Raw genomic sequence first — 15,171 nt, forward strand, 5'->3', positions numbered from 1 at the left:
CATCTCCCCCATTATCACAACTTCTGAAAGGTGTATATTATGTTTGTGACTTTTAGGAATAGCTCTGTTCTAGAAATGATCGGGCATGCAGTACTCACACCTATTCTCCGCATGACCCACCCATGGGCGTATGTGCTTTTTGTTGTTTCAAGATGCAGAAGTAAATGATGGATTAGTTCCTACATGAACTGTGAGTACATAAGTGCCCCCCTCATGTTGGGGATGGACTATATAACACCAGGGAAATGGTTGTGTGAGCAGAAAGTGCCTGTTATCTGTAGGAAGGATGAGATTAGTAGGTGATAAGACTCAAGGTGCACTGCTGGCTGGAGCTCAGAGGTTTTATCTGGAGAGAGAGGGATGAGCTGAGAACAGGGCTCACTTTAATCTTAATTGGAGAAGACATACAAAGGGATGAAGCAGCCCTGGCTCCCTGACAAAGGCAGGCCAGAAAGCTGCAGGTTTGCACATTAAACACAGATTTAGAAGCCTCTTTAAGCGGCTCGAGGTGTCTCTGTAAACAAGCACAATCCTAGCCATCCACTTTAGCTAATTCGTCTTGCCCAGAGTGAGAGACACTGCACCTGCCCTCCTCATATACCTGTCCATTTTCTTATGGCCCTGTGTTTGCAGACACCTGTCTCTCTAACCCTGGCTCCTCTGACATGCACACTGAAGATCTGTTGCCATTCTGGTAATTTGCTCTTGTAAATTGCCATCTCAGTCGTACGTTGGTTAGTGGTGATTGTTTTAGTAGTAGTTATGGGGTCTTTCAAAACTGAGATAAATCATAGATTTTAGTTTTCTTAATTCTGTTATTTAATAATTATATGTGGATGCAATTTCTGTAAACCATATGAAGCTATCTATTGTACATGCTATATATTCTTTCCTCAGCATGGAGAATTGTTATGTATCAACATTTGACAATCATGTAAGATAATAGAAATAGAACCGCTTTGGATTACTGATACACCTTCACTGTCAGCTGATTTTAGAAGACTGAGCTGTGCAGATCGCCACCATGCAAACGTTTTCTTACAGCACAACACTTGTTAGCACTTTAATCAAAGCATCACTTGTTCTGAAGATGCAAACTGTTATAGGGAAATGTATATTAATAGATGCATCTACATTAGCACTTGGAATTTTCTTAGTAGGATTACGTTTTTCTTGCTGCATAATTTGATATGTATTATTCAAGTCATTAGTAAGCATAAGGAGATTTTTATAAAGGGGCAGTTACAGTGCATTTCCGTATCTGTGTATGTAGTAAGGGGTTTGCTTTTCTGGCTGTAAACATATATTTTGAATGTATACTGGTTCAAATATATTTAAACTCAGGTCTTAATTTGCCTTTTATTGTAAATGAAACACATATGTATACCCTGTACAATGCCTTTCCCCACTTGATATTTTGAAATGCAACCTGGGGGTTGTTAGTAAGACACTGATGAGTTAATGGTGATACAGGATATCCTGGTCTCACCTGGGAGACCTAACAGCACAGTACTGTATGTTTGTTTTAATGTTGAGTTAAGTAGCACATGATAACCTGAAGCCGAAGGGCGATGTACTTTGTGTCGTCACCTGCGGAGAGGGGGAGGACTGGCACAGAGATTACTTTTAATACCTATTTTAGAGCTTCTGCTAATGTGAACCCACCAATGGTGGGTAATACAGCTTTTACCAGTTTTACTGTATTTGGCACTTTAGGGTTGGTTTGATCCATCCGCCGCACGCCTTCATATAATGTCAATGGGTTGGTTTAAACATTTCCATCTATAATTCGTTATCTTCTGGGCTGCTCAACCATGTCATTACTGTATTAGGTAAGTTATTTATTCAGTGGTGATGCATGTGGCACAGAGCACTGCTGTCTTTTGAGGGGGGCCGGGGGGGTGGGGGTGTCCCCAATCTGAGAAAAAAAAATAAAGAAAAATATTCAGACCAACATTGACGTTATTGCTGAATAGAGCTTATTTATCAAGCTCAGTAAGAGATAAAATAGCTAATCTGCTTGTACCTTACATTTTACAGACTGTTGTTTGAAAAATGCCATTTAGAAACTGGTACTTTATCTCTCAATTTTATCTCTCTCCAAGCTTTGATAAATACCCCACCCCCCAAGTAGTGTTAGTGTTGTCCCCTCAGGACTCTCACGGCTGCAGAGGAGATCTGTAGCCAGAGACAGGTGTGTGTTCAGGTTAGACTAGCTAGCAGCTTTTGTAATGTAACTTCAGTATGAAAGATTTATCTTTCCTCAGTGCAGATGATGTGACAGTCGTTCTCTGTGACTTGTGCGTGCTGTCACCCCTGAGCCCGGTGAGACCTGTAGGAAGAGCTGCTCCCCTCTGTGCAGTCGGCGAGGCAAGCATGGAAGTCTCACCTGGGTCTGAACGCTCACCTCACTGCACATTACAGCACAGGGGAGAGAGGCTGACATGGGAGACCACTGAGACAGCCACAGCAGGGAGAGCAGGTGTAAGGATGACTGTGACATATGCACAAGTAAAGTTTATACACAGGGCTGCTGGTGGGACTCTGCTGTGGCTGTCAGACTGGGGATACTAATAGAAGCGAGCAGGAGATTTTCACCATTGTAAACATGTGAGATAGAGAGTTAGGAGACAGCGGGTGCTGGCAGCCCCTTCCCTCTTAATGGGTTGGGATTGGTGCTGACAGCGAGCTCTCTGGCTAAGGACTTATTAATGGCTTTGTGGTTAGATCCTTGAGGTTTGCACAGTGTTCAAGGTGCTGCTTGTGTAGAACGACCTTACAGGAGGCAGCAGCTGTCACCCTGCCTGTGTCTCTGAAGCCCTCTGCAGGTTGGTAACTGAATGAGAAGGTGTGTGTGTGTGTGTGTGTGTGTGTGTGTCTCTGCTGCCCGTTGTGCCCCTTCATGTCTTTCAGAGTACACGTCACTTGTCTCCCTGCACACACACCACCCTCCTCCTTATGTTCTTCTGCCGACAGGGCTGCTGTGTAGAAGTGACAGGGTGTGAGGTAACGCCGACCTCTCTTACTCTCGCCTTCCACGTTCTAATCGCTTCCTTTCTCCTGCTGTCATGGCCCTGCCAACCTCTAACCCCCTGCTTGCTGTCTGGACGTGTGGCGCCCACCTCCCTGCTAAACTCGCACTTGGCGAGAATGAGCTGAGCAGCTACCACTGTTTGTCTGCATGAATGAGCTGTAATCAGGCTTCCTCCTTGCTTTCTTCATAGGTTTAGGATCATTTTCAAATGGTTCCTTCCAAGGAAAAGACTGGTCAGTTCTGTCTGTGATGTGATAACGATGTTACACACATTCTACTGGAATGCATTAAGCTAATTATACTTTGAAATCACACCAGCTGTATTACCTCCAGTCTTCAGTCAATTAATTTGTGTGGTGTATGTATCATATATGTGTTCCATTCCTACCCAATATAAATCAACAGGTCAGTGTATGTATGTATATTTCTAAATGTGTATATATATTATGTGGCTGTGTTACCTTAATGAACACATGTACACGGCTACGTACGTATGTATATATGTCTATGTGTACATCTGATATTTGGCAAGTGTCTATGTACGTGGCTATAACATAACAATATGAAGGTGTAACCATGTATGTTCCTGCTGCTTGTATGTTCACATGTATAGTTGTGTGCATGTCTAATTGTGTATGTGACTGTGTACATGTAACAATCTGGAAGTGTGTGAATGTATATGTGGCTATTTACAGTGAATATTCTATAAGAGCATGCATGTCTGTGACCGGCAATATTGGATCATATAAATGGATTAACTAGAGTATCTCATGGGTTAACTATACAGCCATGTATGTGATTCACCAGGGAGATAGGAGGCCCCTGCCTCTCTCTCAGGCCACAGGCCGCAGGACCCCCCAGCTTGTAATGAGCCTGTGCTGTGGTGCTGGTCTCTTATGGGAGTGCTTTCATATTGATTAGTACCCTCTGTACACTTTCCACCATGGCACCGTGACTCAAACATTTCCTGGATGCAATTATTTTCCACTCCTTTAACCCATGCGGTTTTCTTAAACACCTTCAACGCCCTGATATGAGTGTAAGTTATTAGATTCACACCTTGAGATCAGCATATGTCACACGTTCTGTATAGTTACTTAACTAGTTTTTCCTTTTTATTATTATTATTATTATTATTTTTAGTTTGCAGTTTTCTTTGTCCTCTTATTACTTACCCAGTTTCTGTTACCTGTGCCCCATTTTTTATTATTGTTTTCCCTCTCCTATTGCCTCCCCGCCTTCTGCGGGTTGCCCCCCTCCTCTCCTCTCCCACCCTGCTCTCTGTGGTCCTCAGGAAGAAGACAGTTTGAAAGCTTTCCGCTTTGCTCTGGGCATCGTCTCTGCTCTTCCAGCCAATCAGTGGCAGCTCTTCAGCCCCAGTGGGGCTCGGCAAACATTAGATCAATAAGTTATTAGCACCATTCTGTCAGCTGTAATGTGGAGATTGATTGTGTGGGAGCCCTGCTTTGCTGGCTGCCACTTCCCCAGCCTGATGAAGATGACAGATTAAGGGAATAAGAGAAAGGAATTAAGAAGTCTGTGCCGACAGATGTGTTATGGACAGGAGACATAGGGCCCATCTGAGCTGTGACTCATGCCAAGCTGTGGCCTGTGCACTTGGAGCGTTTAACATGGTGATGGGCTCAGTGGCAGAGCTCTCTAAAGTCAGTGTAGCTAAGTGCTTCCTCATTAGCCTGGCACAGGCAAGATTTGCAGCCTCCGTCTTTTAGTGCTGCTCCTGCAGCTGTATTTGCCCTGCAGGTTGTTTCTTAATAGCATGGCGAGCTCTAGAGAGAATATACGGAGAAAAGCACAATGGTAAAAGAGACCGGGGAAGGGAAGAGGTGGTGGTGAAAATAAATGACAAGAAGACCTAAAGATAACTCCTATTGGAGAACGAGGCAATGTGCCTAATGGATGCAGCTTACTTCTATTTGCCACATCTATTCTAATTTAGACATTGGGCTGATTCTGAGTCCGACACCAAGTGCCTGTGTTTGCGGGCAGCCGTGGAGTTCAGAGTTACCATCTTATGCTAATGCGAGATTCCGTACAGCTAATGTGAGGGTCAGTGCAGCTACAAGCGGAAAGCCTTGCAGCCCATTGATTTCACACCAACCTCATGCTAAGTGCAAGAGATCTAGAAGAAACGGGCTTCATTTCTCCAAATTCAAAAAATAGTGCAGAGCCTTAGAAACACGCCCATGACACTCTGATCGTGTTGTCACCACCTAAGTCCCACCATGAAACGCCAAATTTCATAATCAGATCTGGCAAAGTTCCGTCCGACTTACAAGAAAATTAAAATATGTCATGCGTAAATTTGCAATTAAACATCCGCTATATGCAAAAACTTGCCGTTTGCGCCCATGTGTAGAGATCCACCCGACTTTGAATAGGACCCATTGTTTCCATTTTATGTCAAATGATGATGAAGTATATATGTTATATGACTCAATTGGCGGGATGTAATGCCTCCCGAGTCCGGCGGCCATGCGGGATGCCGGCCAAACTCGGCCGTTTTTTTTAAGGGGCAATCACTTACAAGGCAAAAGCATGCCTTGTAAGTGATTGTCCCTTTAAAAAAAAAAAAAAGTCAGACTTTGGCCGGCATCCTGCACAGCCGCGGAACTCCGGACTTGGGCGGCATTAGATCCCGCCGAATATCTGAGAAGAGTTTGTTGCTTCATGGAGGCTTAACGTTATTCTGCCAGTCAGGAGCCTGGAACATTTATCAGATATAGAAAAAAAGATGGCTGCTGCCCGCTTTCCGGAGAGATAAGTGAAAAAAAAGGAAACTTTTTTTTTTTTTTGACATGTCTAAATATACGGTTTATCAGCTACATGGTGTAATTATTTAAATCACTTTTATGGCGGAGCTGAAATTCACACACTGTGGAGGCAACCATCTTGTAGATTAAACGAAGGGCAGCTTGATGGCAGGAAGAAAGCGAAGCATAGATTGCCAAGGCATAAGGTAGTGGGGTTGGGAGAGTGGCCTCGAAACTAGGTTATGCGGAAGGATATGCTTTGATGAGCAGGTGGGTTTTCAGTGCCTGTATAAAACCTTGCAAGGTCGGGGAGAGTCTAATAGAGTGAGGGAGCTTGTTCCAGTGAAGGGGGCACCACGGGTAAAATCTTGGATATGTGCATGGGATGTAGTGACCAGGGTAGAGGAGGGGAGTTAGAGAGGGCCTTGTATGTGAGGGTGAGGCGTATGAAGAGGTTTCTATAGGGGAATGGGGACCAGTGCAGGTTTTGTCGAAGGGGACTGGCAGATGTGGAGCGGCAGGAGAGGAAGATAAGTCTAGCTGCGGAGTTGAGAACAGGTCGGAGTAGAGCAAGATGGGAGGCCAATAATGGTGAGAATGGAGCCTTACAACATACTAGGAACTAATGACGTCACGGAGGATTAAGGTTCTTTGGGGGTGATTCAGACATGATAGTAGATGTGCTAAATTTAGCACATCTACGATCAGCTCCCCGGGTACGCCCAGCACAGGGCTAGTCCGCCCCCGCCCACCGCACAAGTAGAAAAGCATCACACAGCGGCGATACTTTTGTACTTGAAAAGTAGCTCCCAGCCAGCGCAGCTCCTGCGTGCTGGCAGGGAGCTACTCGTCACTGCCCGGGTCGCAGCGGCTGCATGTGACGTCACACAGCCACCGCGGCCTGCCCCCCCAACGGTCCGGCCACGCCTGCATTGCCCAGACCGAGCCCCCTAAACGCCTGCCAAACGCCGCCGGCCCCCTCCCGCCCAGCGACTGCCTCTGCCTGTCAGTCAGGCAGACACGATCACAGGGCTAAGACAGCAGTTCGGACCTGATCGCTGCAGTGCGAAAACGCTCCGCACCGATCAGGTCTGAATTAGCCCCTTTGCCTTACGACTCAGTGACTCTCTTTAATTATTACTAATTCAGTTTTCTCTGATTCATTAGAAGAGCTTTCCCCTGTAATAGTTCAACGTGATGGACAGCTTGGCAATCATTGTATGATTGCATTTCAAACAAACCTAGCTGGATGTAACAGCATAATAAGTAATATAATATATGCATGTGAAAACAAGCAAAAAAATACTCAAAATCAATCCACGGTTATGTAAAAGCCTTATTAAAGGGTAACAACAATATTCTTAAAACTGTTTCTCTCCTTTAAATCCAAATCTGGAGTAGGCACATCCCTTGGAGAGGTTTATTCCTAATTGAATGCTTTCCCATATCTGCAATCTGTGCACCAACCTTTGGCTTATCTCGCAGGCAGCCATAAGGCTTACGCAGTAACAAACACAGAGCAGAGCTTCATAACAGCTTCTTGTAGGGTTCAGTGTAAGCATTATTCATCTGTGGATGGAACACAGCGCTCTGGGGTGAGGATGAAGCTAGGAAATCTGGGCTAGCTATATACCGGCTTCATCAACAACAACTGAAAAAACAAATGTAACCTGAGGCGGGGTGCAAATAGTAAATGACATACACAAAGACAAAACCAAGATAAACACCTTGCTGCCCTTGGGTTAATTGAGAGCATTGACATTTGGTAGGTAATATAATTTTTACTATAAAATGTTAAACACCAATGGCAAATATTTAGCGGAAAGTGGTGGCTAGCTTTCGTTACTTGGTAGAACAAAAATGTTGCTCCTGATGAGATTCTTCTGTATTCACTGTAGGGGCACTTACAGCAACGTTTCTGTGACTGCATTGTACATTTATTCATGTGTGTGTGTGCTCATGAGATATAAACTGCTCTGTAATCTGTCATCGCTGGCCTCCCAAACACATTCATGTGGCAATACAAGGGCCAATTCAATAAATCATTCTGGAGATGGCGGCACAGCAGAACTGAGTCAGATCCTACCCAGATCCCACACACATCTGCTGCACCACAAGCCAATAAACACAAGCTGTTAGGAGACGACAGCCTGGGCACCAATAGGAATCGGTGTAGCCATCAAGGTGTGTGTTTCTTGTATGTAATATACAGCATGGGAAATTGTGTGTTAATGTGTGTAGAGGTCCTGATTCAGAGATGTACAAAAACCTGATGTTTTATCAGTCGAGCGATTATTGGCTGACTGTGCAATCGTCTGCCCTGCGCATGTATTACGATGATCTTGCGAGGTCAGTCGCAGAGAAGATTTATTCGCAATGTGATTGATATTCAGGGACCATTTGGGAGAGGTAACGGACAGTGGTGGCAAAAACGCAGGCATGTATCAGCCTGCGTCTGCAATCCTGTATGCAGTAACAGTGGCACTGGCATCTCGCTTCCTGCAGCCATGCTGGTAACCAGAGGGCCACTCAAAAGCCTTATTATCAGCTGCTCTGTGAGTGGTGCTGTGTCTCTGTGTGCAGCCACTGGGACATGCACAGCCGCCAGTGGGCGTCTCAGTAAATATCCAGGCAGCTGCAGCATTTGCATATTTTTGCACAGTGTCTGTGTACACATTTGCAGCTGCGGTGGCATTGGTGTATATCTCTGAATCGTGACCTCAGTACGTATTATGGATATTACATCCATATTACTGCATTACCCATCAGTTACAGTCGTTTTGTAGACTGAACCAATGTTAATGCCTATCAATGAGAAATGATTCACTGGTTCATTTCATCCAACTTCGGGCATTCGGGATGATATATCGGATGAAATTGGGCAGTTTGGATGTGTTTCCGATCCGATGCGCGTTCCCGTGAGGGTCGGATCGGCTCCCCTAGATCGTTAGTGCTGCACTCGTGATATATCGGCTCCCACAGGCATGGCTGGGATCGGGGTGGTCTTCAGTATGCTGGCTGTTGGGATCCCGGCGCACAGTATACCGGCACCGGAATCCCGACAGCCAACATACCGACACTATTTCTCCCTCTTGGGGGTCCACAACCTCCCTGGAGGGAGAATAAATAACCGTGCCCGCAGCGTGGCGAGCGCAGCAAACCCGCAAGGGGCTTGCGCTCGCCCAGCTGTCTGTATGCCGGCGGTCGGGAGTCCTGCGCCGGTATGCTGGCCGCCGGCATACCCTACTACACCCCTGGGATCGCATATGATATATCGCATGCAAAATGTACCAAATCGTATGGAACCACTCCCGGGAAGCTCCCGGGAGAGTTCATGGGAAATCGCCTCAGATTTCAGCCTCAGACATATCGTTGTAGTGTATGGGGCCCTTTAGTCTGTAATGTTTGCCATTCTACTTTCCAATCATCCTGAGAAGATTGCCAGTCCCTGCTGCTGACAGCCTCCCACTTCCTCCATATGGTGCTTCCTGGCTAGTGTGTGGTGTATTTATGCCATTCATGTCTCCTAGCAGAGATCAGACCACAGGTCTTTCTGACACATGCCTGCAGTATTTCCTTGATGGCATTTTATAAATGGCTTGCCAGCAGGGGTGGCATAACTTGTAGCATTCCAACCCATATGCATGTCCAGCTCAGCCACTGAATTGTATAGCCCATTCAGTGCTGCCGGACCTCACAGAGAGGAGTACCATATGTTGCCATTTTTATTGAAATGTTAAAATAAGAACTCCCATACTACTCATGGGTTCCAGGCTTGCACTCCCTCAGTTGTATCCAAGCTCCAGTTATCCAGTAATGGCCTATTTGGCATTACTCACATATGTCTGGGTAGCCAAAGATTGCTTGGATAATTCTGACATTATCCACTGTCCTCCACAAAGCATGCTTATGCTGTATTAAACTGGAAAGTGATACTAGAGACTGTGGGATTCCGCAGTGACTGCGATTCCCATGTTTATGGAGTTGATTTTCTTTGCATTGTGCACTAGAGTCGCACTGCGCAATCAGCAATTGATTAGTCAGTGATCGTAGTGATTGACATTCAGGACCCCATTTATCAAGCTTTGGAGAGTGATAAATAGCACAGTGATAAATTACCAACCAATCAGCTCCAAACTTACATGTTACAGGCTGTGTTTGAAAAATGGCAGTTAGGAGCTGGTTGGCTGGTACTTTATCACAGTGCTATTTATCACTCTCCAAGGCTTGATAAATCTGGACCTCAGTGTACGTTTATGAGCTATAACGGGGGGGTGAATTGTCAAATGCAGTTGCCACGCGAGCATTTTCTTGGCGTATCGCGGCCAGTGTACGTCTTCCTTTGCAGTGCTACTGGCCCCAGTGCCTTAGCTCTGATGGTCATTCTGAGCAGCCAAAGTGTGGTGCACAAATTCCATGGTATGACGGATGTACACAAGCAGCAGATTAGAGGCGCAGCAGGGGGGGCACTTCTGTACAAATCCCAGTGAAATTTGGCATTAGCGCATTTTTGCAGTACCGCTCTGTACAAAGATGCAGTCGTGACAGTATTTGCGTCCACCTCTGAATGAAGGCCCTGTGTACAGAATGCGCATTGGTTGGTCCTTGTAGGGAAATGGAAGAGATGAGTAGTAAGCTAGGGAACTGTCTCTATTTGTGTTAGTAGTGGGAGAGTGTGTCTGTGTGTGGGTAGGTTCTGGCTCAGTCTCCGAGCCTGTAGGTTCCTGCCCTTCCTTGTCTGTAACGTTCCTGGCAGCAGGATACATGGATACTTGCCAGTGTTCGTGACCAAGCATACTGTCTGTGACTTTGTACAAACTTTGCCTATGCTTGTTAGCCTGCCCTTTATATCACAGGCTGTACGCATGCAGAGGTGGCCCACCGTGGCTTATTAGCTGGGTGTTTTTATGTACAGCCCCAAGCAAGGCATGGAAGCTGCAGTTATAGAACAGTCTGACAGGCAATAATAATCCCCCACTCCCCCCCCCAAAAAAAAAAAAATAATAATAAAGAAAATAAAAATGAACACATACAAAAAAAGATTCAGACTCCTGAACAAAGTTCCAGATTCTTTTGCCATTCTATGCCTCTTATGAGGTAATTTGAGTCATAGAGGTCAGTGAATCTCTATGGATTTAGTTGGTATGTCCCTATATAATATGCATCTGATAAATCAAAAAGACAGTGCTTGGCTTATGCATGCACAAGAATATTTGTGCACCGTACGCAGCTTCCCTCGCACAAGCTCTTATACTGGGGGATGCTCTTTCCTATAAGATGCTGCATCCATCCTATAACAAGCCCTTGATAGATGAGAATTTGAAGCTTCCAATGACAGACAGCCTTTTCCTTCCTGCCGCGTGCAGCAGTATCAGGCTCCCAGCCTCCCCCAGCCACATAATAGGAGGGTATTGATTGGAAATCTGTGCAGGGGATGCTGTAATTGCATATTAGATATTTGCGTTGGCTCGTAGAGCTTCACTAATGCAAAAAGAGTCTGATGTTTCTGTAGCATCCGCCAGCAGCAGGGCAGAGAAGTGGGAGAGACAGGCAGGCAGAGCAGACGAGACTGTTGCGAAGACAACGAGACGACCAGGGACGAGTGTAGACGCAGGGAGTATAGGGAGTCCACTGAATAGGCGGCTGAAGGGTTTCAGGGAAGTGTTGTGAAAGGAGGCTGGGTAGAATCTCAGGCTTCCTCCCGGTTGTTCAGCAGCAGGGTTTGAAAGCTGTGGAAACACACGGGGGACAGATGATGAATCTCAGTAAGAATAACCTGCATTTAATATTTTTATAGCTGGAAATCCTTTTCATTGATCCGCTTTGTGTGTGTGTGAGCACGGGCTGATGTGCACACGGGGGGAGCGGAAAACACAGTTGTGTTAGGGGCGATGCTGCAAGTTGACACTTGCCATGCTCTCAATTATTTTATTTTCTTTATTTTCTTTATCTGCTCAACTCTTTACTGCCAGTGGCAGCAAATTGTCACAGTTTGCTAAAATGTAAAAGATACAGATTGCTTTGTATTTTCATTGTACTTGTAGTGATCTCTCCTATTTTCTCTCACTGATGTCCTTTCTTTTACTGTTCTCTTCTTTTCAGATCACTTTCTAGGAAAGAAACGAGAATGCTCTCCCAACAGTAACAGCGAGTGCCCTCTGGAAAGCAAGAAAGCCAGAAGCGAGTCTCCGAAGGGTGAGTGGCATCCAGTGCGCTTCCTTAAGGCTGATTGTAAAAGGCGGGGAGGGTGGGGGGCTGCGAATCTTGTGGAGGGCGTGGATGGAGGGAGGGAGAGTTGTCAAGGTGATGTGTTTGTGGAGTGTCAAAGTGTAGCGAGAGGGAGGAGGAGAGGGCTACTGAGTGGATAAAAATGCCTCATTAGCCCAACCTTTCATTGCTATCAGGGACATCACTCCTCTGTGCCCTAATGATTTGCTCTGCATGCAGATGGGTGTTAATGAGGCGGCTAAAACTTTACATGATGTCAGCCCAGACATTAAGCTGTGATCCAATCCATTGCTAGCTGACAGCAAGAGACTGGAGAAGGAAGGGCAGCATCAGACTCAGAGGGGTCCCTCGGCAGCTGCTGCACTCAGACTGTGTATGTGGCTTGGGAAGGCTGCGTATCACCGCTACTATTCATTTCATTGTGAAGCTATCCTTGGGATCTTGGCATTGATCAGAGATGATATTTACTGGAGTTGATTTAATAATGTCTCCATTTAATTATTGACACTTTGCCTGCAAGTGAAGTGCATTATTTATTTTATTAAAGTAGAAGATTTAGAAAGCAAGTTCCGTGTGGTAATGCGACATTCACTGCGCAAAAATAGGATCATCAGCGCACGCCTTTAATGACATGGTAGGCATTTTGTTGGGCTTGCCACCTCTAGGTTAAATGATACAATTACTTAAATATTTTTTTCCATTTATTGGCCAATTGTGACTGTCGGGAATCAACCAACACACTTACATAGTACACTTCCACATTTACTTTCATCTCTTGCTGTCCGTTAGGTGCTTGTCTCTAATAATATTTGTATGCAACTGCTTGGTTCTTTGTTGTACAAAGATTGCGATGTTCTCCAGCCCCCATACAATCTTTAAGTAAATGCCACAGTCTTTTAAGTACTAGCTCTAAACTAAGCTTTCTGTAAAGGGCAAAGATTAAGGGCAGCGTTCGGGAATTTTCCGGTTTACTGACAATTCCGTGCATTGTATGGGTCAGTGGTCTTCATTTTACTAGTCACTTAACTATGGTGGCTGCAGCTTGAGCGGAACACACCATGCGTACAGAATAAATGTATATACCAAGAGCACGCTCTTAGGCAAACTAAGTTGTGGAGCTGTGTTCAGGAATCGTACCAATTAGCATTATCTGGTTCTCGGGAATATCGGCTACAGCATGCGTTGTTATTTATTTGTCATCAATGTCTTTCTGATTTCAGCACATGATGTTTTAGATTGTAAAGTACATATTCAGGAGAAAAATAGGATTTCATATTATTCTACACAAACTAGGAATGGTACCAGCGAAACATAGCTAGCGGTGCAGAGGTGTTAAATGAACTTTAGACACATTACTTGACATTTTATTATTATTTATTTATTAACAGTTTCTTATATAGCGCAGCATATTCCGTTGCGCTTTAGAATTAGAACAACAGTAATAGAACAAACTGGGCAAAAACAGACAGACATAGAGGGCCCTGCTCGCAAGCTTACAACATCATTTTAAACATCACATGGACTCGTAGTAGGAAAAAATTGACACCAACATACACAAGAAAAGAAGCAAAATATTTAATTTTGTTCACATTAACGTTTTAGAAAGAGCTAGTTAATGAGAAAGTAATTCAAAGGATCACAAGTAGAATATAACACATGGGTGTTTTTGGGTGGGCCACATATATAAATACTCTCCATTAGGTTATACGTTGTATGCAATTCATATATGATCATTAATACACCAGCTATTTCTGCACAGGAACATCTGGATTGCTTTGGCTATTTATATATGAAATGCTTCCCAATGCAGATCCTGGCGGCACACGTCACCGAATGTCAGCGCTAACCAGGGCCGGACTGGCCATCTGGCACTTCTGGCAAATGCCAGAAGGGCCGATGGCCACGTGGGCCGGTCCAGCCGACCCCCTCTTGTGTCACTGAGATACGCTGCCGCTCAGTCCGGCGGCAGCATGTCTCAGCTGTCAGAAGCTCAGAGCGCGCCAGCGCGGCTATGTCTGGCGGCGTGTACTGGACTTCAAACCAGCCGCCGGTTCGTGAGCCAATCAGCGCTCACGGACCGGCAGCCAATCAGGAGCCGCCGCTGCCGGTCCGCGAGCTCTGATTGGCTCACGAACCGGCGGCTGGTTTGAAGTCCGCTACACGCCGCCAGACATAGCCGCGCTGGCGCGCTCTGAGCTCCTGACACCTCATATCACAGCCGGAGGAGCAGCAGCAGCGGTAAGTAAGCTGCTGTGGGGGCAATTGGCTGGCACTGTGGGGGGCACTGGGGGCATTTGTATACCTGGCATTGTGGGGGCAATTGGCTGGCACTGTGGGGGGCACTGGGGGCATTTGTACACCTGGCATTGTGGGGGCAATTGGCTGGCACTGTGGGGGGCACTGGGGGCATTTGTATACCTGGCATTGTGGGGGCAATTGGCTGGCACTGTGGGGGCATTTGTATACCTGGCACTGGGGGGCAATTGTTTACCTGGCACTGTGGGGGCATTTATGGATCTGGCACTATGGGGGCATTTGTATATCTGGCACTGTGGGGGCATTTGTGGATCTGGCACTGTGGGGGCATTTATATACCTGGCACTGTGGGGCATTTGTGGATCTGGCACTGTGGGGGCATTTGTATACCTGGCACTGTGGGGGCAATTGTGGATCTGGCACTGCACTATTGGGGGCATATGTCTGTGTATCACGTCCCATTTTAATTGGCCACACCCATACCTCTATGGGACACTGTCTGATTGGTCGCCGATTGGCCCCGCCGGGAGTGCACACAGACGCTCTCATTCTACAGAATGAGGCGCATGCATGTCCACGCCCCTTTTCTGGAGCGCGCGCGCTTAGTTACAACCTTTATTTTTCCATACCCCCACTTCAACATTTCCACTTCAACCAATGGTTGTGTGTATTTTAATACAGAATGATGTACACTTGTATGTTGTTATAATATTAATTATATTTGTAAGAGCATAGACTAAGAAGTAGGAGGAGTCGGGATAGTAAGGGGAGGAGTCAGATGCTGACACCGAGGTGGGCCTGTGTGCTTCAAAAATGCCAGGGCCTATTTTTGGTCCCAGTCCGGCCCTGGCGCTAACCACTAGATGATACATATAGGGTGCT

General features: G+C 45.9%; 1 protein-coding gene across 4 annotated transcripts in view; it reads left to right on the forward strand.

Moving 5' to 3' along the window:
• SAMD11 (sterile alpha motif domain containing 11) overlaps window positions 1-15,171 on the forward strand; it is a 229,184-nt gene that overhangs the window by 154,476 nt on the left and 59,537 nt on the right. For all 4 annotated transcript variants that reach the window (XM_063943120.1, XM_063943121.1, XM_063943122.1 and 1 more), the window contains exon 6: window positions 11,908-12,000. In XM_063943120.1, the coding sequence (XP_063799190.1) occupies window positions 11,908-12,000 (93 nt within the window). The remainder of the gene's footprint in view (window positions 1-11,907; window positions 12,001-15,171) is intronic.

The sequence above is a fragment of the Pseudophryne corroboree genome, chromosome 10 (assembly GCF_028390025.1).
Source record: "Pseudophryne corroboree isolate aPseCor3 chromosome 10, aPseCor3.hap2, whole genome shotgun sequence".
Lineage (NCBI taxonomy): Eukaryota > Metazoa > Chordata > Amphibia > Anura > Myobatrachidae > Pseudophryne > Pseudophryne corroboree.